At 32.6% G+C, this 24,696-nt stretch overlaps 1 protein-coding gene across 1 annotated transcript; it reads right to left on the bottom strand.

Moving 5' to 3' along the window:
* Positions 1-9,109: 9,109 nt before the first annotated feature.
* Positions 9,110-23,041, bottom strand: LOC134722376 (uncharacterized). The gene is made up of 11 exons (XM_063585993.1): positions 23,009-23,041; positions 21,723-22,286; positions 20,379-20,871; positions 18,824-19,011; positions 17,369-17,528; positions 16,776-16,887; positions 16,199-16,361; positions 15,422-15,566; positions 14,957-15,131; positions 13,900-14,093; positions 9,110-9,399 (listed from the first exon to the last, which is right to left on the bottom strand). The coding sequence occupies exons 1-11, from the start codon at positions 23,039-23,041 to the stop codon at positions 9,341-9,343; spliced, it is 2,286 nt and encodes a 761-aa protein (XP_063442063.1). The 3' UTR covers positions 9,110-9,340.
* Positions 23,042-24,696: the final 1,655 nt, after the last annotated feature.

Genomic DNA, 24,696 nt, shown 5'->3' with positions numbered 1-24,696 from the left:
GTTTTTCTAATATCCAGATCGAAAACGGATTATTTCCGAAATTTTTATAAAAATCAAACCAGTGCGGAGAAAACTTTTGGTAACAAAATATCGATTTTCATGAATTTTAAATTAAGTACACTCAGATATATATTTTCATAAAAATGTGCAAAGAATTTTACATTTTAGGGAGCTACCATTTGATTTTTATGGGGGGCTAGCCTAGGATGAAATTTGAAAAAAATAGGCAGGACAGGAGTTTTGCGGAGTAAAAAAAAAGGCAGGATGAAGGCAGGATGAGACACTTGCAAAAAAGAAAAGTGAGGAAGATAATTTAGGTAAAAAAAAGTCAGGATAAACTAAAAAAAAAAAGGCAGGACCGAACAGAGTGAAAATAAAAAGGCAGGACAGAGATTAAATGGTAGCTCCCTTAATATAAAATTGCAAAAAGAAAATCACTTTTTAAGTACGTGCCAAAGTCGAGAAGACCGAGCCGTGCATCATGTTCGCAATATTCAACCTTACATTTGTGTAAACATGGTAACTTGACATGTTTAATATATAGTTGACTTTTTTAACGAATACAAATCATTCTGTAAATCTCAATTCCTGTCATATCTTACCCCAACAGACATCGGTTGCTTAAATTAGTAACTCCCCTCTTATAATAGTGGGTTTGTCACCGGGGGGGGGGGGGGGGGGGGGCTTCCTATTATTAGGTATACGGGGATGTGCCAAAAATATGGGTCATAATTTTGCGATATTTTATATAAGAATGACCCTCCTTTTTAGTGACATCCTATATTAAAATGCATTTACGTTTGATAGCTGTATATTGATTTGGGGTATGGTTTACATACCGTATATAAATATGCTATTGAGAATCTTACATTATAAAATATATGTGCACCAAACGATGTCAATTCATATATAGAAACTTAAGGGTAGCTGCTATATTTATGAATAATGAGTGAATATGAGTTAGTGCTTATATTATAATAAGCATGGGTCATATTTTAAATATTGTATACAAGTATAAGTCATTCTTTCTTAAATATTTATGTACTGAATTTCAGTGAATGTGATATTAAAATAGGTACGTTTTTTTGGGTAAAAATGGCACATCCAAAAAAATGAATCTGGACCTCTTCTGGAGATATCCTACAGAAGATCAATAAAATAAAAATTTCAGGAACTCAATTTTCGACTCTCCCTTGACACCATTTGCGAGTATGGTCTTAAGGAAACGATGATAGTCCGTCGGAAGGGGACGATAAAAGGCTGACCCGTGTTAAGAGAGAGCCATATCTCTTGCACGTTAAAGACACCCTTGTAGATTTCGAAAAGAGTAGGCTAATGCCGCTACAAGGCAGCACTCGCACCCGCAAAGTGGAAAGGGATTAATATAAGTTGCAAAACTTGTTTCCCAATCCACTTTAAATAAATATGTTTAAACTTAAATAAAAATTTAATTTGCCGTCGAATATAGCAGGTTTTCGTTTTGTTGGATGACATAAATTAAGTTTTCGATTTTTAAGAAAATTAAGATACGCCCAGTACATGCAGTAGATATGACTATAAAAGTGCGCTTTGTTCGTAACATTTTTCTTTATGCTTTCCTTCATCTCAATTTTGTAACAAATCAGGCTTAAACCCAGAACTATTTGATTTTTAAGAATATTCTTAAACTGCACAATATAGAAGAATCCGTCAATATTTGCCTGGAATATGACTGGTAAAAAAGGACATCTTTATAGCCGATCTTTTTTTTTTTTTAAGTAACCGAACTGGGTCATTTTTGTATGAAGCAAAGATATCAGAAAGTTCTCAAAACTATTTTTCTCTGGTGGTCCTTGAAAAAAATCTTCTAGTCCTAACTATTATTTCTAATGCAAAATTTTGATGGTCAAAATCTTCGGACTTTTCAAAAACTTTCATTGTATATGGATCTATATGTAAGTATGCAACGTATACCAGACGATTCTTAGATTTAAAAAACAAAATCAGTTGATTGTGTACTAAATACTTCAGTCCGGAAAAACAAGATTTATTTCAATACTAGTTGCAACTAGCTTTGAACAAACTCCGAGTAATTGAAAATACTTTTATTTCGATGCTTTGAGTCTATTGTCTTAATGTTAGATGGTCGGTTTATTTTGTGTGTCTTTTGAGTTAATTTAATTGCAACTGATTTGCACAGGTTGTTCTTATATTGTACTGCTACACTACTGTTTCAGCTTCGAGGAGGATTGAGCGCTCTCAAACAAGTTGGTGTATTGTTACATCACTGTCACATGTTAGGAGATGGTTGGGATCCCGCTTACATGTCCCAATATCAGAATCCTGTAAGTCTGTGGTTGTCGTTGTTGCTGTGTTGCTTATTCATTTTTCGTTCACTTTATTTTGTACATTATTAGGCTGTAAGTTTTCTCCTTTGAATTGATTTACATTTGTTATTTCTAGGCCGTTTATAGCTCACTATATATGTGGTATGGGCATTGCTTATTGTTGAAAGTCGTATGGTGACCTATGGCTGTTAAAATCTGTATCATTTGGTCTCTTATGAAGAGTTTTCTCATTGGCAATCATAGATTACCACGTCTTTGTTTTTATATCACCCCTGCCATATTCTTTATGAACCTTTCCCAAGTCAGGAGCCTGTAGTTTGGTGGTTGTCGTTGGTTCATGTCTCAACTCATTGATATTTTGTAAAAAGATTTGTTTCGTATAATTACGCCGTTAGTTTTATCGTTTGAATTGTTTCACACATTTCATTGGCTTTTATAAACGACTTTACAGTATCAGGTTTTGTCATTGTTGAAGGCATTACAGCTGCCTATAACTGCTTACATCCACTTCATATTAGGATAGCTGTCTATCAGTTTTAATCAGAACTAATTAGAACTCGAATTAGCAATTTATTGAAGGCATTATAAGGTATAGAAGGAACCGGCCTAACAATTCTCTGTGAATTACTGAAGGAACCCATTAGATTCTATCAGAACTCATATAAGTAAGTGAATGCACTCAAATTGTTCGGAGCAGAACTTACATAAACAATAGAATGCAAAAAACAGATTGTAGTATTATGTCTCATATGAGCAATAGACTCTTCTTGTGATTGTTACAACCTAGCAGTTTGTCAAAGATATCTTGTGAATAATAGAAGGAAGTTCGTTAGTTTGTTTCAGAACACAAAAGAGCGACAACAAATTACAGTGGAGCATATGTCATATAAAGACAGTTTATAACAGAACGCACATGATTAGTATAGGGAGCTTAATTGAGTTAAGCCTTCCAATTGATATTTTATAGTGTGTCTTTCTATGTTGTGAAGTTATACTATTGTTTCAGAAAAGGGAGAAGGTTTGGCACATTTAAAACGTTTAATCCCTCTGCAAATGTTTGCACCTGTCCTTAGTCAGGAATCTGATTTTTGGGGCCCTTTATAGCTTGCTGTTCGGTGTGAGCCAAGGCTCCGTGTTGAAGGCCGTATGTTGACTTTTGGTGGTTTACTTTTATAAATTGTTACTTGGATGGAGAGTTGTCTCATTGGCACTCATACCACATCTTCCTATATCTATTTGCAGTTTTTAACAAATTTTCATACGGAAAAAATAAGGAAGTCCTGCAGTATATGTAACAGTCCAGAGCTCATATGAACGATGGAAGGTACTCCAGTAGTTTGTGGCGAAACGCCATAAGAACAAAAGAAAGTATACGACAGTTAGTAGCAGATCTTAATGTTAGCTGTTACATAGTGTGTTAGTGACCTAATATGATATATACGGGGTAAGTAAATTCCGTATTGAATTTACACACCCCGTATAGATCATATTAGGTCTCTTGCACACTATGTAAAGAATTTATCTTACCGACTATCTTTATTTGTTGAATTTAGACTAGTGTTTTGTCTCATTTGCTATCATAACACATCTTCTTGTGTCTATATTAAGTGTTCAAGTGTTCAATTTTAAGAACCTTCTACAATTGGTCTGCACCTAAAAAAATTATTGCAAACAATAACTGTTTATATCAACAACTTTGATATAACAATATTAAACAGAACTTTCAATACTTTTAAATAATCAAACAGTGCCAAAGTCCTACATCCACTACTAACCGTGTATTGAACGGTCTCCACGCGGACGCTCTAAACCAATCATATTCCTAGAAATGGAGGTAGGATCAAATCGATTATGATCAAAGTGTTCTTTCTCCAATCGTTCACAAACAAAAAGCACGGTAAGTCTCGCAATACTCAAGCTTCGAATGTTTTCACTGCACCATGTACGGGGCGCCGAATGGGACTCTTGTGGTTTTGTTCAAAATTCAATTCTGTCATAACAAAATCATTTTTGTCTTACAAAACTATGTGCTACAGACTTGTTTTGTGAGAACTTCAATTTTGTGATGACAAAATTCATTTGTGTAGACAAAATTCATTTTTGTAGACAAAATGCATATTTGTCATGACAAAAGTCAATTTTGTCTAAAAGGTATGCAAATATAAACACAAAATTGACTTTTGTTACTTGATATGGAAATTAAATCACAAAAGTCAATTTTTTGAGGTAAGATTCAATTTTGTGAGACAAAATTGACTTTTGTGAGACAAAATTCAATTTTGTCAATTTTGTTGAGACAAAAGTCAATTTTGTTAATTTTGTTGAGACAAAAATCAATTTTGTCAATTTTGTTGAGACAAAAGTCAATTTTGTTAATTTTGTTGAGACAAAAGTCAATTTTGTCAATTTTGTTGAGACAAAAATCAATTTTGTCAATTTTGTTGAGACAAAAATCAATTTTGTCAATTTTGTTGAGACAAAAGTCAATTTTGTGACGACAAAATTCATTTTTGTGACGACAAAATTCAATTTTGTAACAACAAAATTGACTTTTATGAGACAAAATTGACTTTCGTGAGACAAAATTGACTTTCGTGAGACAAAAATCAATTTTGTTGAGACAAAATTCAATTTTGTTGAGACAAAAGTCAATTTTGTCAATTTTGTTGAGACAAAAGTCAATTTTGTCAATTTTGTTGAGACAAAATTCAATTTTGTCAATTTTGTTGAGACAAAAGTCAATTTTGTCAATTTTGTTGAGACAAAGGTCAATTTTGTCAATTTTGTTGACCACATTGGACAATTTTGTCTCACAAAAGTCAATTTTGTCAATTTTGTTTAGACAAAAGTCAATTTTGTCAATTTTGTCTCACAAAAGTCAATTTTGTGTAACAAAAGTCGATTTTGTATGCAAATTAGTTCACAGAAACCAAACTAAACTAATTTGAATACAAAATTGACTTTTGTCGCCCAATTTTCAAATTAGGTAACAAAAGTCAAGTCTGTGTAACAAAAATGAATTTTGTCATGACAAAATTGACTTTTGTCCGCTGATAGATAATTTTGTATGACAAAATTTTAAATTTGTAGTATGATACATATTTTGTTAAACTGAACTCATTTTTGTTGAACAAAAGTCACTTTTGTCCGTACAAAATTGAATTTTGAGTACAAAACCACAAGAGTCCTATTCGGCGCCCCGTACCATACCACTTGAACAATTGAATACTAGTAATCAAAATGCTTTTAAATTTCGTACTTTACTTGGCCTTGGACATTTTTTGATTCGAGCGTCACCGATGATTCGTAGGTAGACGAAACACGCATCTGGATTAAATATGACTGTCAATCCTGGTATCTATGATTAGTTTATTACAACCACTGGGTCGATGCCACTGCTGGTTGAGTTTGTATTCCCAGAGAGTATCACCAACCCAGTAGTAGTCAACACGTCAACACGTTGACATGAATTATCATTGACATGGTCATTATTATAAATTAATCGTTTACAAAACTTTGAGTTGTTGAAATGCTAAGGCTTTTCTACTTCAGGAACGGATTACCTTCCCTGTACATGTATTTGACAAAACGTTTAGGCATTTTTGGTCCCAAATTAAATGAAGAATGCCTTTCAATTTTGTACTTTATTTGGCCTTTACCATTTTTTGATTCGAGCGTCACCGAGTCTTTTGTAGACAAAACACGCGTCTGGCGCAAATATAAATTTTAATCCTGGTTCTATAAAGAGTTTATTCATCTCAAAGAAAATAATCGCAATTCTGTTTTCAATAAAAAAAAAAAAAAGGACACCATACGCTACACATTGATTGTTTTATGATACAATTCGCATATTGTGATATAAACGAACCCGAACTTAAGACATGATACATCGAAGAACAACCGACAAATATACTGGAGTACCTCGTTGACAACCTATTTGTTGTATTTGGATGTAGAATTTTCTTGCAGGTTGTGTGCATTCTACGTGCACCAACGGTACGCATCTTCTTGCTGACCTTTTATTTTATTTTGGTATGAGTTCCTCTTAACACTTGCGCAAAACAAGAAGATCGAAGGAGCTAGACTATTTAATTTCACATATATGTATATTGATGATGTTCTTTCCATTAGCAATTAAAACATTTCTGATTAGATCCCATTAGTATATACATGTACTCCTAAATTAAAAAAAATATGAATCCACAAACACAGCAACATATCCGCCTCAATCCTTACTAGACATTAACGTCGAATTAGAGTCCAATGGGCCTCTCTTTGCAAATACAGACGGAGTAACAAGTTGACAGTAAACAAGCTATAAAAGAGAAACTATACTAGAAGTCTCATCTGTATAACATTTCCTAAATTGTCATGCAAATCATTTATTGAAAAATGATAATAGCTAGACATTCTTACAAGTATATTTTAACTTTAAAGATACATCTTTGTGACTCGACAAATATCGAGAGAAAAAATGTACAGCAAAAATATAAAACATCACAGATTTTCTACCAGATATTTTTTTCGGCGGTTCTCACGATCAACAACAAGCAGCATTAGGAAAGTTTCATTTGCGGCAAAGTGAATGAAACAGGTAAGACGACAACAAGACGGTTTACATATTTTATCATTTTTTGGGGGGTCTTTTTGACAAAGCATCTAATTATTAAGGGGCTGTTTGACATAAGAAATATATGAAGATATTCAATATGATTATAGTGGAAAGATTTCCCTTTGAACCCCACCCGCTGACCGAAATTACAAAAAAACTATATATGTCTTCCTTGCACACAACATATCTCTTGTGTGCGGTACATTAGATATCAACTCTTTGGAAAGCAAAAATGTTCATATCATCAAAAATTAAAAGCTCACTATTTGCATTGGTACAATACACGCGTTTTTTTCTTTTCGTTTGAATTCATGCGGCGGGTGATGCATGCCTAGCAGGATACACTAATAGTGTTGACAAGCCGTTCTTGCTCATTTTGCAGTAGTGTATATGTTGTGTACAAGTTGTAATGTTGTACAAATCATAATTTGTACAGATTTTTCGTACAAGTTATCAGTGTTTTATGTCCTGCTGAACAAAAATGGATGATGCAAGCACACAGTCGTTTGCTTCGCACATTTCTGTCATATTTTCACATCTTCATGATACAATCGAATACTAAGCATTGATACAAAAACATTATAAGACCACACAAAGATTCTGTATGGATATGAATATGGTATATGGAAAATAATAAAATTAGAATTTAAATCATTCATGTATCCTCATTTGCAGTTTGGGGACAAGGAGAATATATCACTAAATATTAGGTTGAAGTATAATTATTTGAATTTAAAAAAATTACACTGGTACATTTTATAAGTTTAACCTGTATCACCTGCTGCAAGAAGGTAGGTGTCAAAAAACTTATAACTTGTACAAAAACCCTGTACAAATTATAATTTGTACAAACTTACATCTTGTACACAACATATATATCCCCATTGCGCGTGACGCATAGATAACAAAAGACACTAACCGTTTCGACGCAGAACCGCCAGTCTCACTACTTTGAACATTGGTACACTGCTGTCGTCCTAATTTTTTAAGGACTCATCAGTGTCACTCAAATTAGTCATTTTGACTTAGTTGTGTCAGCTAAGCCTTACATGATGGTCTTGATGTATAGATTCTGCGTACTGGCGTTGTTTATAATCTAAGCAACGTGTTATATTGTTCTTTTATTTGTATTTGTTCAATTATAAATAATAATTTTACTGTTTGGTCTGTTTTATGTGATATCTTTCATTTTTGCTGGTGTGAATATGCGACTTTTTGTGTTTCCTTGTTTCTTATAACGTGACTCAGTACTTTTAAAGATCCCGGCATTATGGTATTGTTCTATTATATGTCATTCTGTCATTAATTAAAACATAACTTTTGATTTTATAAACCTGCATTCAACCAGTCTCCATGTGAAATTATAATTGTTTTGAATAGACATTGAACGACACAATATCTTTTTTTGTGACGTTTCTGACGCCCAACACGCGAAACAAGGAATGTGTTTTTTTAATTTGATAGATGCTTTTTTGTTTATTTTTGTATATGTTTGTTTGTCTTGAGATTTTTGCACAGTGATGACTACTGTAACCTTGTTTTCTTCACGCATCGCTGTAAAAATAACGTAATTTGATGCGACTGTCATAAAAGTGAGAGGTTTAGCGCTATAAAACCAGGTTCAACCCACCATTTTCTACATCTGTAAATGCCTGTACCAAGTCAGGAATATGACAGTTGTTGTCCATTCGTTTGATGTGTTTTACTATCCTTTGATTTTGCCATTTCATTACCGGTACATCGGTAGGTACTTTTCGTTTTTAATTTTCCTCGGAGTTCAGTATTTTTGTGATTTTACTTTTTTTGTGTAAGCAATCCTTAGTGTTTTGAATATGGATAGCATATTACGAATTTTGGCTTTTAAGAAAAGACTGCACGTACGCTACGTTACAATGAATTCTTAGCTGGAAACATCCCGTTAACAAAATATTTATATAAAAAAAGTTTTAAAGCGGTACCAACCCAGTATAAAACTCATGTTAAAAAATATACACAACGGGGTTTCAAAGGTTTCGCCCATACCATTTAGAACTTTCCTTCTCAATAGTTTTCACTGAATAAAACAATCACAGGATGAATTGATTTGATTAACGACTGTTATAAAGCTCATAGTAAACAAGAAATGTACAACAAATATACTAGAAGTCTCAACTTCACATATTATTTCAAATTTTGTCAGAATCCCTTTAAACACTACACATAGGAATCATTTATTTAGAAATAAAAACAGATATGGACTCGAATTATATCAAGAGACATGTATGTGACTTGGAAAACAATCTGAAGAAATTGAACAAAAAAAAAACATGTACTTGTAGCATGTAAAATTATAATAATGTAAAACATATAACATCATGTCCCTAGATTATAAATTTGTAGAAGTTGTCGGTGGTTTCCATAATTAACAACTAGGCATGGGAGCAGCAGGCAAGTTTCCGTTTACAGCAAAGTGAAGCAAACCTTTAAAACAAAATATAAGTCAATGTATATTAACAATAATGGTATGAGTTCTTATATTTTGAAAGCTGCTACAAGACAAACGCATTTACCATATTCGATAAATTATTACTTTACTTTACTATAAAAAGTAAAATCACAAAAATACGGAACTCAGAAGAAAATCAAATTGGAAAGTCCATAATCACATGTCAAAATCAAGTGATAAATAAAGGCAACAGTAGTATACCGCTGTTCAAAACTCATAAATCCATGGACAAAAACAAAATCGGGGCAACAAACCAAAACTGAGGGAAACGCATTAAATATAAGAGGAGAACAACGACACAACACCGAAACGCAACAGCACACAGAAACGGACCAAGCAACAGACAATACACCACGAGAATAACAAATATAACATCAAAACCAAATACATGAATATGGGATAGACAAGTACCGTGCCACGTCTTATCTCAAAAATAAGAGAAAACAGAAACGAACAATATTATAACAATGGCCATCTTCCTGACTTGGTACAGGACACTTTTAAAGGGTAATAAAAGTGGTGGGTTGAACCTGGTTTTAAGGCATGCCAAACCTCGCACTTTAATGGCACAGTTAAATATAACATTGAAATGAAAACAAAAAATTACAGGACTACAATACAAATAAAAAGCAGAACATATTAGACAAAGAAAAGCATGATTAATAGATAAAACACTCTATAATTACATGATAAAACACATTAAAAACGAATGGACACCAACTGTCATATTCCTGACTTGGTACAGGCAAAATCAAATGTAGAAAATGGTGGATTAACCTGGTTTAATAGCGCTAGACCTTCAACAGGTTCAATCCAACATTTTCTACATTTGAAAATGCCTGTGCCAAGTTCGGAATATGACAGTTGTCCATTCGTTTGATGTGTTTTATCATTTGATTTTGCAATTTGGTATGGGACTTTCCGTTTTGAATTTTCTTCGGAGCTCTGTATTTTTATGATTTAACTTTTTGTTAAAATTTCCATAAGAAATAAGACTAATAATCATTAAGTTGCATTTCCATGGATGTGGAGAAAGCGGTGTCGAACATTTGCAACAAGATTCAAATAATCGCCTGAAAAAGCAATTTGTTATTCTACATCCGTATCAGCAATTTTTTTTATTATTGAAACTTTCAATTATTTTGTAGATGTGTACAGCCGTTACAAAAATTCCAACCATTGGTAAGTGGAGTTTCGAGAGTTAAACATTTTATTTCAACAGAAATGGGAGTTTATATGTATTCACATTTACTTGTACATCATTGAAAAAATGAACAACGTATGAAAATTACCAAACTTTTGGCATAACAATATGTCGTCTCAAAATTTAAATCTGATTATTTAAAAAATTCAGTATTCCAATTATAAAAATGATCGGTTCCTTATTAAACAGTGTACCACGTACAACTATGTACCAAGTACAAATGTGTACCAAGTACAAGTTATAATATATTTTATTAATGTGTCACATATTGATTGACATACATATTATGCAAAAAGATTAAAGGAAAACATACATGATAGTATAATCAATACCCAGCCATATTACATGGCTTGCGAGACACATTGTACAAAATAGGTACATGATTTTAAAAATTCAACGCTCATTTGAAATACTATATACAGCCCGTAACAGAGAAGTGATCGAATTGATGTTTCTTTACCGTCAAAATTAGCTACGTTATCGACGAACTTAATTGAGTAGTGACCGAACTATTGGTACTTTAACGTTAAAAAGATTGACAATGCTGACTAACTTTCATGTAACGATAATCAAGTTTAATACCGATAATATTGAAAATAATTCTAATAATATGAAACAAAATATGTCCATGAACAATTTCGATTGGGCGAAAAGTAGTCATTTCTTTAGTCAGAACAGAAAAAAAAAGATTTATGGAAGGACGTCTTGATAGTATTATTTCCTTTACAATTTTACCAGAAAACTAAAAGAAATATAGTGATGAACAATTAAAAATGTGTTTGATAGGAATGAAGTCCTTTATTTTTTCGAACTACAATGTGTACAGTATGTGGGATGGATTTGAATGTAATCAATAACTTTGAAATGTTTTCTCAAATGTATACACAAAAGGGACTGGTTTTTGTACTTCTGTTAGAATATGTCTTCGTCCGTTTCACATGCCAAACTTTTTTCTAGTACAGTTTAAACAGGAAAATGTTGTTGAGAGTTTTTTTTATATGACAAAATAACGAGCAAAACTATTTCTTCCAATGGCACACACAGAGAATAATTTGTTTAGTAAAAATCAGTAAAAAAAAATTCTCCAAAATATACCATGGCCAGGACCTGACAGTTTTTAGTAGTGTACAAATGAAAATCGTCCGGAAAACTCCGCTTGCTGTCATTTTGAGGGATCATGCAAAATTTAACCTATTTCCCATAAACAAAATAAGTTCGCAATTACTAAAAAAGTTCTAAAAGATAATTTCAAGTCAGAGTAAACATATTAACTTCCTTATATACAGTGGAATTTGTCTAAAGGTTACACAAAGCTGGTTCTTCAAACGTTTGTATCGGGGAAAACATTTTTCTTTGACTTTTGAAGCATGTAGGGGGAACGGAATTCACATATAATATTCCTTATTTCTGACTTTTTTGTTCGATAACGTAAATTATACGACTTTTTTAATGACTACGTAAACTTGTGCCATTTATTTTTGCTGGTCTTTAGGAAGACAATTTACAATTGTGCAGTGAACGGAGGCACTTATACATAACCTTATAATTCTGTTTTGAAGCGAAAAAAAAATTTCCCAATATATAAATATACATGTATGAATATACAGGTATTATATGTTGTGTTCATGATTGGATTTTGTAGATATAACTACCGCACAGAAAGAGTATCATGGATTTCGAGGCTTTCATATTCAAGGTTTTCAACCCTTGTTGAAAACCTGTGGAGACCTCTACAGTTCCTTAAAACATCAATTATTTTTTTGTAAATTGAGTGCCGTCTCCCTGAACATGCTAACACTTAAGTCATATCTTTTCATTTTCATATTTTTTTCCCCTGTTTGTCTCTGTTGTCTTGATTGTTGGAACGATTAGTGGTATCTTACAATATTTACGAAAACTTTCTGAGAATTATGAATATTTCTTCTCTGTCAGATATGGACCATTACCAATGATAAAATGAAATGCCGTACATCACATCTTATTGAGGTTTAAATTTCAAATATTCGTCAATAACTTAAGATTTAGAGAAATTTTATCTTCAACATTTCAAATGTTAAAGAGTACATTTATATATTTTTACTTCGATTTGAAGGAAATTTATTTCAGTTTTTTTCTGCGACAAAGTACAAGCATGTCGGTATTGCAACAATGTATGATAATCCCGGGGACATAATAAACAGTTAGGTATGAAAAAGAAAATATATTGGGTATTCTGTATTAGACGAAAGAAAAACTATTACAGTGTTGAATCCCATAAATATTCAGAGTGCAAGCAGTATATAATATCTACATTGAGAAACATTATCGTTACCGTTAAAATGAAAATGCCAATGACAGAGGTTGATTATAAAAAAAATGTTTTACTGTGTTAAAAAAACTTCGACTTAAACAATGAAATCTTACACGTTGGACATGAAATATTTTGTCGATGAAGAAAATTAAATTATGTCACTTCTGAAATAAGTTTGTCGATAACGTAACTTATTTTGATGGTAAAGAAACGCGAATTCAATCACTTCTCTGTTACGGGCTGTATTTAAAACGAGTACAATTCATCTTATCTAGCATATTCATCATATGATCAGGGTGCCCATTTGATACTGTCAAGTTTGAAAAAATAGATACTCGCTTGGAGTAGAATTATCTCATAATTAATACACTCCTTTTGTATTTAAAACTTTGTTTAAAATTATAATCCTGGTACTATTGATAACTATTTACACCACTGGGTCGATGCCACTGCTGGTGGACGTTTCGTCCCCGAGGGTATCACAAGCCCAGTAGTCAGCACTTCGGTGTTGACATGAATATCAATTATATGGTAATTTTTTATATTTTTCTGTTTACAAAACTTTGAATTTTTCGAAAAACTAAGGATGTTCTTACCCTAGGAGTAGATTACCTTAGCCGTATTTGGCACAACCTTTTGGAAATTTGGGTCTTCAATGCGCTTCAACTTTGTATTTGTTTGGATTTTTAACTATTTTGATCTGATCGTCACTGATGAGTCTTATGTAGACGAAACACGCGTCTGGCGTATAAAATTATAATCCTGGTACTATTGATAACTATTTGAGTTGACTTCTTATAGGTATAAAAGTTTATATAAACTACACATGTTTCATTCCCAATAACAAATGTCATTTGACGACTTAGCTACATCAAAATGATTTGTGATAACTAATTAACTAAATTAGATAAGTCAGATTTAAAATCGTTGATTGTCGAAAGTTGTACATTTAAACATCCCTGACTTTTATGTAATTCGTACCTGCTACTGCTGATTGGAATCCAGCATTGTAGTCGCAAGCCACCTCATTTGTCTTATGGTTATCTCTATCATCAACATAGGTGTCTTGCAGATCCTGAGGACCTCCAACAAGTGCCCCATAAAGTGTGTGTGAGTTAGGACCTGAGCTCCAATAAGTACCCCAGTCACATGTAGCAGGAGAGTAATCACAGGTACTGAAGAAACAAAATCAAGGTAATCTATTTGTTTATTAAGACGAAAATCATAGCAGTCCTAAAATCACTGCAAGGAGTTTTTGGCGTCCTATCGAAGATTTATACGCAAGCCTTATCAATGTAAAGAGGTGTTCACTCGAATTTAAATGCAGATGTTTATCAGTTCGAAACATAAAGTTTAAATTCGTTAAGACTTCACAAGATATAATTGCTTTCTAACTACTTTTTATTTTTCTAACTAACCTGAGTAAATTGCATGTATATTTTCTACCATTTGAACATTATATTTGAGTTGCATGATCCTTTATAAGATGGTTTTAAAATGCAATATACAAATTTAATATCAACTGATTTTAGATATTTAGGTACTTATCATACTGATAATTAACATTCATTCTATTACGAATTATTAGGAAAATATAGATAATATGTTTCTAGTATGATATTGTTCATACTATTTTAATGTTAGATCATTAACATAAGCGCCTGAGATAGAACATTAAAATCGGCCCATTTTGAAGTTTGTCTCTGTTTCTGTTAGTTTTCTAGATTTTTCTCTTTCAAACAGATTTACGAGGTAGGAACATCGGTAAACATATATCGCCTTAATCTAATACATACACCTTACCAACATTTAGCACCAGGTTAAAATAGTTCGTTTCTATGTATGTTGCAGTGGCGGGTTTTTTTTTTTGTGTTGCACTTCAGAAAATTGAAAAAAAAACAATGTATGTCAAGATAGTTAACGACGTCATTTGCTTGATAGTATATCAAAAATGGATTGCAGATTGAGAAAATTTGCTTTTCAAAGGAGAAGCATCGGACAAAATATATCTTAATTCTTTTAATTGCTGTTTACATACCTTCCTCTGTGATGAGGGCGCTTTGGGAAAGCAGTTCCATATCCAATCAAGAAACTGAAATCCTGGCCATTATCTCCGAACATGTAATGAATCTGTGACATAGCCCATGTCTTGTATGCTGATGCATCGCCAATCCCTGTATCTGCTGCTAGCAGGGCAATAAATGCTGCATTAGCTGAAATTCAAACATATAGTTAAGGTTTCGAATAATCTTTACAAGTTTTAAAGTTACCACAGAACATTGCTTCGTAACAGGTGAGCTGCCTTTAATCCCTTTTGTTTCTTTTTTTCTTGTCAAAGTTTACGTTACAGGTAAAATTTGTAAAAGAGTGTCAAGCAAAATAAAATTGAGAATGGAAAAGTAGATATATAAATGATATATAAATAATCCATAGTATTAAAATTATAGTAATTTTCCTTGTTTCAATGTTTTATAGACTATATCTCTCATACGACAAAATTTACCCGAATATCTAAGCGATGCCCATTCCAATCTCCATGCTAGTCCACATGTTGTGTATGGTATAGATCCTGATGGCATCCAAGCAGTGACGAAATTCTCCACACGTGTTTTATACGTGTTATCACCAGTAATATCATAAAGAAGAATCTGTAAAAGATAGGAAAGACAGAAACTAATTAAACCCTGTATGTTGTATTTTTTAAGACACTATTTATCTTTAACAATTATAAAGTTATGGACATTTTGGGGCTGTTTTAGTTTTTCGGTGATGATGGCAGATTTTTTCAAGAGCCAAGATGCAGATACATTTGTCTATTCTTGAACACTGTTTGTCAACCCACAAATGTTTTTGTTTCTTGTGTGTAAAAGATGTAATTCCAAATTTCGTATTTTAAAATAATGAAAGTCATATACTTTAATACGTAAGGAGCAAAATAATTTTGTTTTAATCATACCCTGTAACTGCGATTGGGTCTCATCCCTTTTAGAGTGCATGAATGCTCTCAGATTCTGTTAATTATAACTTTATTTGTCTTCTTATACGATTTGGGAAATTTGAACATCGTTAAAATACTGATGCTTTAATTCAAAGCGTGATTGTGTAATATTTATAATTTATTTCAATGAGAAAAATTCTAAAGTTTTCAACAAACAATGGCTACAAAATAGCATATGCTATCATAATGTGTTGTCTTTGTTTATCTCGTTAACTAACATATTCGTTTTATGCATCCATTCTGTCAATGGTTATTCTTTTTCCATGTGTATATTTTACAAACCTCACAGAGCACCGTCTTATCGTCCCAGTCAAACGCCCATGGAACGCTGTCATGGTTGTAGTCGTTGTAAAAAGCTTGAGCTTCAGTAAGGTATTGTGGATTATTGGTTGCCATATACAGCAGTACTGCACTTAAACACATCTCGTCCTTATACTCATGGGACCTGTGAAAGAAAATCGTGATTCTATTCATCTAGAAAGATTATTCACTTTTGAAATGCAGGGACTATGACATATTCTAAAATTTGTTCAGAGTAATCATATTTCCTAATTTTTATCCAACAATGTCCAAGCTATTTTCCATCCAGTTCAAACGACTGCCAGGTGTCAAAATTTATATTCATCTTTTTAAATGTTAAATAGTTTTGTCCATATGAGGGAATGAATTCAGATTATACCCATCACCTGTCTGCGTGCCGCACTGTCAAACGGAGTTCGTTAACAAAAGTTTAGCAACTAAAAAGTAACCCTTTTTTTTTTAAATCGGTATGATTAAAAGACAAAACACAACTTTATTGAAAATTGAATATTTTAAACATGTAAAGAAGATATTATTAATGAAAGAAAGAGAGACATACTCATAAAATTGGGTTATATCATGGATGTCACTGTTGTATAAACCTGGAATATCCTTTGCAAAAGAATACAAACTCTCAGCACTTGACAAAAGTGTGGCTGCATACGACGAGTCTGTAATAAATATATTCAACGTTCAAAAGTAAATTATAATATCATTTAGAAAGAACAAACACAATGCAAATGTATAAGGGACATAAATTGTAGACAAAATGCTTGTAACAAATGAGAAGTATTACAGTCGGGTATAGTTCTGTTAGTGTATGTGATGGGCACTTCTCGATTGTGTCTATTAAATACGAATTTTGAAGAATCGTGAGACTGTGCTAAAATTTGATATTTCATATTTTCCTCACGTTTTTTGTTTTAACTTTTTGGGAAAGGATGATAATATAGTAATCTCTCTGTTGCTTTAAACTTGATTACTGGCGCAATTTTACAATTTTAATTTTTCTATAATCAACATAACAATATTTTTTTTTACAAGAGATGATAATGGCAATAGAACTACAGTTGACGCCAAAACAAAGCCTTGATCATTTCAAAATGGCTATATGCAATCATATGAACTACAAAGAATCCTAGCATTATTTACCAGATTCACTAAATACCAAAGCACCGACAGCCAATGCTGCTGCTGTTCCACCAGTGACGTCAGCTCCTGACATGGTATCGTCAAGATAATACGCAGGTCTATTCATAGTCATGTCTTCAGGTCGTCCCCAATAAGCATGGTCAAGGTCACCATCACCCACCTATGTTTGAATTACATGTATTATAAAACTGGATTCGTATACAAAGAATATATTCAAATATATCAAAGATAAACTACGAAGAGGAGATGTAAATAGTTGAACAGCAGCAAATTGCATTTAAAACAAAAGGACATTGATTTACCAGTTTTTGGAGAGCTTGTTTTGCTAAAACTGCATGAGTTATGTTCGTGGCTGAAAGCCAATTAAAGATGGCATAATGCAATGAAACCCATAAAACAAAAGTAGGTCTGATTAATCTAGGACAATATATCGCGTTATAAGTCCATTGAAGTATTCTTAGACTTAAGAATTCGACTTCATTATTTCTATCAATAACATAATCGGTGTGTCCTACGGGGCGCCGAATGGGACTCTTGTGGTTTTGTACAAAATTCAATTCTGTCATAACAAAATCATTTTTGTCTTACAAAACTATGTGATACAGACTTCTTTTATGAGAACTTCAATTTTGTGATGACGAAATTCATTTTTGTAGACCTTTTGACAAAATTGACTTTTGTCATGACAGAAATGAATTTTGTAGACAAAATTCATTTCTGTCATGACAAAAGTCAATTTTGTCAAAAAGGTATGCAAATATAAACTTATGTGCATACAAAATTGACTTTTGATACCTGATATGGAAATTAAAACACAAAACTCAATTGTGTGAGACAAAATTGAGTTTTGTGAGACAAAATTGAGTTTTGTAAGACAAAATTCAATTTTGTAAATTTTGTCTCACAAAAGTCGATTTTGTGAAGACAAAATTTATTTTTGTGACAACAAAATTCACTTTTGTGAGACAAAATTGACAAAATTGATTTTTGTCTTAATCTTGTGAGACAAAGTTGAATTTTGTCAATTTTGTCTCACAAAAGTAAATTTTGTCTCACAAAAGTAAATTTTGTCTCACAAAAGTAAATTTTGTCTCACAAAAGTAAATTTTGTCTCACAAAAGTCAATTTTGTGTTACAGAAGTCAATTTTGTATGCAAATTAGTTCACAGAATCCAAACTAAACTAATTTGCATACAAAATTGGTTTTTGTATCCGAATTTTCATATTAGGTAACAAAAGTCAAGTCTGTGTAACAAAAATGAATTTTGTCATGACGAAAGTGACTTTTGTCCACTGAAAGATAATTTTGTATGACAAAATTCAAAATTTGTAGTATGTTACAAATTTTGTTAAACTGAACTCATTTTTGTTGAACAAAAGTCACTTTTGCCCGTACAAAATTGAATTTCGAGTACAAAACCACAAGAGTCCTATTCGGCGCCCCGTATGTCCTACCTGAGCATAATAAATCCTATCTGATGGCCTCCAACACTTAAGTAAATAATCCAACGGCCATTTGATAGAGTTATACATATTTTGTAATTGAGATGAGTTTTCGTATGCATCTTTCCAATGCAATAAACCCATTGCAAGGTTTATTACAGAAGCTGACATTGGAAGGTTGAATTTGACGCCATCTCCAGCTGAAAATAATGACAAGATTCTGATTTTTTTAAATTTAGGCATAATAGTACTGTCGATTAAAAAAGAATACATCAAAATTGTTAATACCAATACTTCGAGTACGATACATACACAATAGGCACAATGACTATGTCTTGCTTTTTTTGTGAGTTAGTTGTCATTTATAAAGATTTGTTGTAATTCTTATCTATTATAGATTAAAAGACAAAACTCAAAAGGAAAGTACGACCGGACCAAACCAGCCAGTAGAAATATGTTGACAGTTGTGCAATCCAAAAGGAACTGTACAAAATATTTAAATAACTACGTATTTTATAAAATTGAAACAAAAACTTTTGTAGTTACGAACGAAGGAAGATTTAATACAGAAGGAAACCTAGCAGTGCATACAGCAGTGTGAAATTAAAAGCAGCTAGACTGATATACAAGAGATATACATTCAAAACAAACATACAATACAACACAACCATACCAACACCCTCTTTCTATGACTTCCGTCGATTTACGTCGTCAATATCTTCATGTCAATTCGTTGATGGCCCGTATATTGAAATTTTCAGTGAGGATACGAAGTACCAGCAGAATTCATGTTTGTCTCGCCGATTCTCCGCTGAAAAGGGACTAATGCATGCTGTTTCTGACGTGAGCGACTTAGACGTCAACAGCGTCAACTGCCTCAGTATTTTTAATTGTTGTAAGCTTAAGGGGGCTCCTGGGTATAAATGATTTTTTTTTCTAATATAGGATTTTGCTATATTTTTTCATAAATGAACTTTATCCTATACTTAAAAGAAAAATGAAATAAAAAAATGGGGTCACCGTTCATTTAAGCTAAAATCTGCCTCTGAAAGAAGCAAACATTTTTGTTAATGTCCTTTTTTTCTGTTGAACTAATAGGAGAAAAAGAGGAAATATCGAAATAAAAAAATAACCTAATATAAGAAATCGCTTAAATTTTACAATTATTTAGTTTATGTACAGCTTATTTGAACCAATAATAAAAAATGTAGGTCACCGATGAGTTAAAAGAGATATTTCAAATTAAAGGCCAAAACATGGCATTTTTGCACCAAAGGGAGATAATTTGGAGCGTTTTCAATTTATAAAGTCATCTGGGGCCAAACCAAATCATATTTTTGGGTTGTTTTTTGTACCATATCATAAAGTAACAACTAATAGTGTTATAAATAAAATTTGTAATGAAAAAATAAAGGTTTAATTTTTTGCTAAAATTTTTGTACCCACAAGCCACCTTAAGTGGCGAAATACCTCTCTGTTTTAACAGATGTTTTTTTTCTCTTAAAGTTTTATATGTTTTAATAAAAAAAAATAGTATACATTTAAAGTTTGTTCAACGATGTCTTACCATCATACCAGCCCCCTGTAAGATCTTCACCATTGATTCCCACATCATTAGTTGCCGAATCTCCACGCCAGTCGATACGATTAACTGTCAAGTAGCCTGATTGTTGGGCTTCATAGAACAAAATGGAATATTCGATTAGTTGTCCATAATCGTGTGCTGTAGAAACGTTTTGGGAACTGCTAGATGTTGTCGTTGAAGATGATGTTGGTGTTGTTGTTGTAGATGAAGTTGATGTTGTTGTCGTTGATGTCGTTGATGTCGCTGTTGTCGTTGTTGCTGTCGTCGTTGTTGTGGTTGCAGGTGTTGTTGTCGTAATCGTGTCTTGTGAAGATGCAATATCACTCACACATGTCCCTGTTGGATAGCTTGCTTCACTGCCTTCGTATCTTAAAATGAATCCTATTTCAAGTAATTGGTTAGATATTGGATGTGCATTGTGTAGATAATACAAATCATAATTATTCGAATGGCCTAAGTTCACGGCATTCCAAATCTGAAAAAAACAACTAACAGCTATGATTGGTGTTATACATGCATTTCCAGCTTAAAAGAGAAAATTAATTAGTAAAAGTAGTAATTTCTTTGAAAATGTTATAAACTGATTTTTTTTTTCGAAAGATGGCAAAGTAAAAGTTATGGCTACGACTGCCAAAACGACGTTGATGACGATAATGAGGACGACGATGGCGATAACGACGACGTCGATGATGATAATGATGTTTCATTCATAAAGGTTGGGTATAGAACAATGATTGTACAAAAACATATATCGTATTGTTCAGATTGAGATATTTGTGAATTTCCAAATGATATCCTGACTCATACTAATGGAAACGTGTACAACTTCTCTTGAACTGAATTTTAATGTGCGTATTGTTATGCGTTTATTTTTCTACATTGGTTAGAGGTATATGGGGAGGGTTGAGATCTCACAAACATGTTTAACCCCGCCGCATTTTTGCGCCTGTCCCAAGTCAGGAGCCTCTGGCCTTTGTTAGTCTTGTATTATTTTTATATTAGTTTCTTGTGTACAATTTGGAAATTAGTATATCGTTCATTATCACTGAACTAGTATATATTTGTTTAGGAGCCAGCTGAAGGACGCCTCCGGGTGCGGGAATTTCTCGCTACATTGAAGACCTGTTGGTGACCTTCTCCTGTTGTTTTTTTTTATTTGGTCGGGTTGTTGTCTCTTTGACACATTCCCCATTTCCATTCTCAATTTTATAAATATTTAGTAGATAAATAAGTATGTAATACAATCGAAGTTCTTGACATCAATAAGACTATATACACAATTATGTACCAAATGAATATAATAGGATAACACATTATTTAACTCACCTGATTCACATATACCGTTTGATCTAAGTACATATCAATATGTATATCTCCAACACCATATTGACTCTGTATTTCAAATGTGCAGGATCCCTGCATATACCAAGTCGTTCCACTTCCCCATGCATTATCTTTCGCAACAGGGACAGTGTAATATTTCGATGATTGTTGTGACGTAGTTGTCGGTTGCGTTGTAGTCGTTTTCGTCGTGGATTGTGTCGTAGTTGTCGTCGTTGGTTGTGTCGTTGTTGTCGTCGTCGGTTGTGTCGTTGTTGTCGTCGTAGGTTGTGTCGTTGTTGTTGTCGTCGGTTGTGTCGTAGTTGTCGTAGGTTGTGTCGTTGTTGTCGTCGTCGGTTGTGTCGTAGTAGTAGTAGTAGTTGTTGTTGTGTCTTGGTTGGAAGGTGAAGGGAGGTTACTAGTACATGTACCGGTTGGGAACGATTCTTGACTTCCATTGTACTGTAGAATAAAATCGACTTTTTGTGTACCAGTATGCCACTCGTCTTGATTAAAAAGTTCATATTGCTGTCCATTATTTATTATATTATCAATGGTCAATTTCCAAATCTAAGAAATATAGAACAATATGAATCCATAGAACAGATGTTTATTCTATTAGGTATAGTAGATTTTATCGGCTATTACATTCTTTATTCATTATATTTAACTGAATATAATATTTGAAGTATATATGGTTCTTATTCGAATATCAATAACAAAAAGCGAATTCGATCTAAGACCATATCTACTGTCAAGTAAGTTTTGTACTGGCCAGCAAGTTTGAAATTGATTGATCTAAGACCATATCTACTGTAAAAGTAATGTAAGTTTTGTACTGATCAGCAAGGTTGAAGATGATTGATCTAAGACTATATATACTGCATTGTAAGTTTTGTCCTGACCAGCAAGTTTGAAATGGATTACATGTTTAACCCCGCCACATTATTTATGATGTGCCTGTCCCAAGTCAGGAGCCTGTAATTCAGTGGTTGTCGTTTGTTTATGTGTTACATATTTGTTTTTCGTTCATTTTTTTTTTACATAAATAAGGCTGTTAGTTTTCTCGTTTGAATTGTTTTACACTGACTTATCGGAGCCTTTTATAGCTGACTATAAGCGGTATGTGCTTTGCTCATTGTTGAAGGCCGTACAGTGACCTTTAATTGTTAATGTTTGTGTCATTCTGGTCTTTTTTGGATAGTTGTCTCATTGGCAATCATACCACATCTTCTTTTTTATATAATCTAAGACTAGACTAGTATCTTCTGTAATGTAAGTTTTATACTGACCAGCAAGTTAGAAGTGGATTGATCTAGGACCATATCTACCGTGACAGTGTTCTCTCCATGTGACTGTGAAACTTCAAATTCACAATAACCATTAAAGTACCATGATGTCCCACCACCCCAAAGAGTTGTCTTCTCTATTGGTACTTGGTAGGTTGCGAATACACAAGCAGACAGGCTCAACACCAGAGCAAAACTTGTCCTTGTAATACAAAAATAAAGATTGATGAAACAATGCTAAGATATTTTTTCAAATCGTCGTTTAGGTAAAAACCCGAATTCTTTTGAAATCAAAGAAGTAGGTCCAACAAGACCCCTTTTTGACCCCAAAATATAGTAGTTTTACAAAATTGTTATCAGGTAAACTTTTTTTGCTATTTATTGGAAAGTAGAATACTTCTGTTACATATACATACATGTATACAACTATAAAAAAATATAGCATAGGATTTCCGTCTAACATTCCTATAAAATAAATTTTGCATTTATAACGTTCATTTTTTTTTAAATATTAGATTAAAAATTAAATCAAGTTAAAACTTAACATTTTGTACTTTTTTACTATTGCTAACACATTTACTTACTTCATGATTGATGGGCTTTATCCTGAAACATCTCCTTGTATAGCGTTTATATAGCTATTCAATATCCATGCATGATTTCATCTAAAAATATCCATCTATTTACTAGTAAACAAGTGATAAAGTCATGATGTTTATTGAAATAGCCACTTAATTATCGTACAATTATCAACAGTTATTTTTCAAAATACTTATAAATTTCAAAAGATGTATTGGTCCGTTTTATTAAGTTTTAACATAAGAACATAAATGTATACATGACTTACCAATTAATGAAAATGTAATTGATTTAGTTGATTTTTTCATAACGAATAGAATGCACGAAAAATTTCGAATCGACTTGACTTTTTGACATGTTTACTATTCTAAGGGCTTGGTAATACTGTTAATAACTTAAAAACCTGCTGACTTTTTGCAAAAGAAACAGGATAAAAAATATCAAAATACTTCACCCACCCCACTGATGATGTGTCACATGTAGCATGCTCGCCTCGAGAGCAGTGGATAATTATTCCTATCTGAGTTCGAATCAGCGGGGTCTTTGGTACATGCAAAGTATCTCAGGATAATGAATAACTCTTTTTCTATTGAAAATTCGACCTAATCATCTGATTATTTCCTTCAGAATCTGAGTCGACAAATGTCTTATGATCAGAAAATTATTCACATATTCCAATAGACAAACACAACAGTGGCAAAACATAAGTTTGCCATTCGAAGTAAACTATTGTGGTAATAGAAAGTCACTTCATAGCATACGGACTTGACTTACAATATTCTTTGGATAAAAAGCAAAATGCAATCAATCGAAAATCCATGACAGTTAACAAAATTGCAGTTTCTCTCGATACTATTAGACATTTGTCATTTACCAGCATGTACTTGTATTCAAATTTTTATTACAATTCAAATGTATGCCTTTGTACTAGAACACATTTTCTGATAAAAATATTTTTTAAATATAAATAATTTGCACTTATACAGCTACTAATTGACGAAAGTAAATGCATATGTTTGTAACGCATCCCAGATGATGTTGAGTAAAACATATTAAGTATAAAATACCAGATAGTTATAACTGTTAAGTTAGTCAATTGCGATGAAAATATG

The sequence above is a fragment of the Mytilus trossulus genome, chromosome 6 (genome assembly GCF_036588685.1).
Source record: "Mytilus trossulus isolate FHL-02 chromosome 6, PNRI_Mtr1.1.1.hap1, whole genome shotgun sequence".
Lineage (NCBI taxonomy): Eukaryota > Metazoa > Mollusca > Bivalvia > Mytilida > Mytilidae > Mytilus > Mytilus trossulus.
Note: the sequence above shows the minus strand (reverse complement) of the source record. Positions and strands in the feature narration are given on the sequence as shown.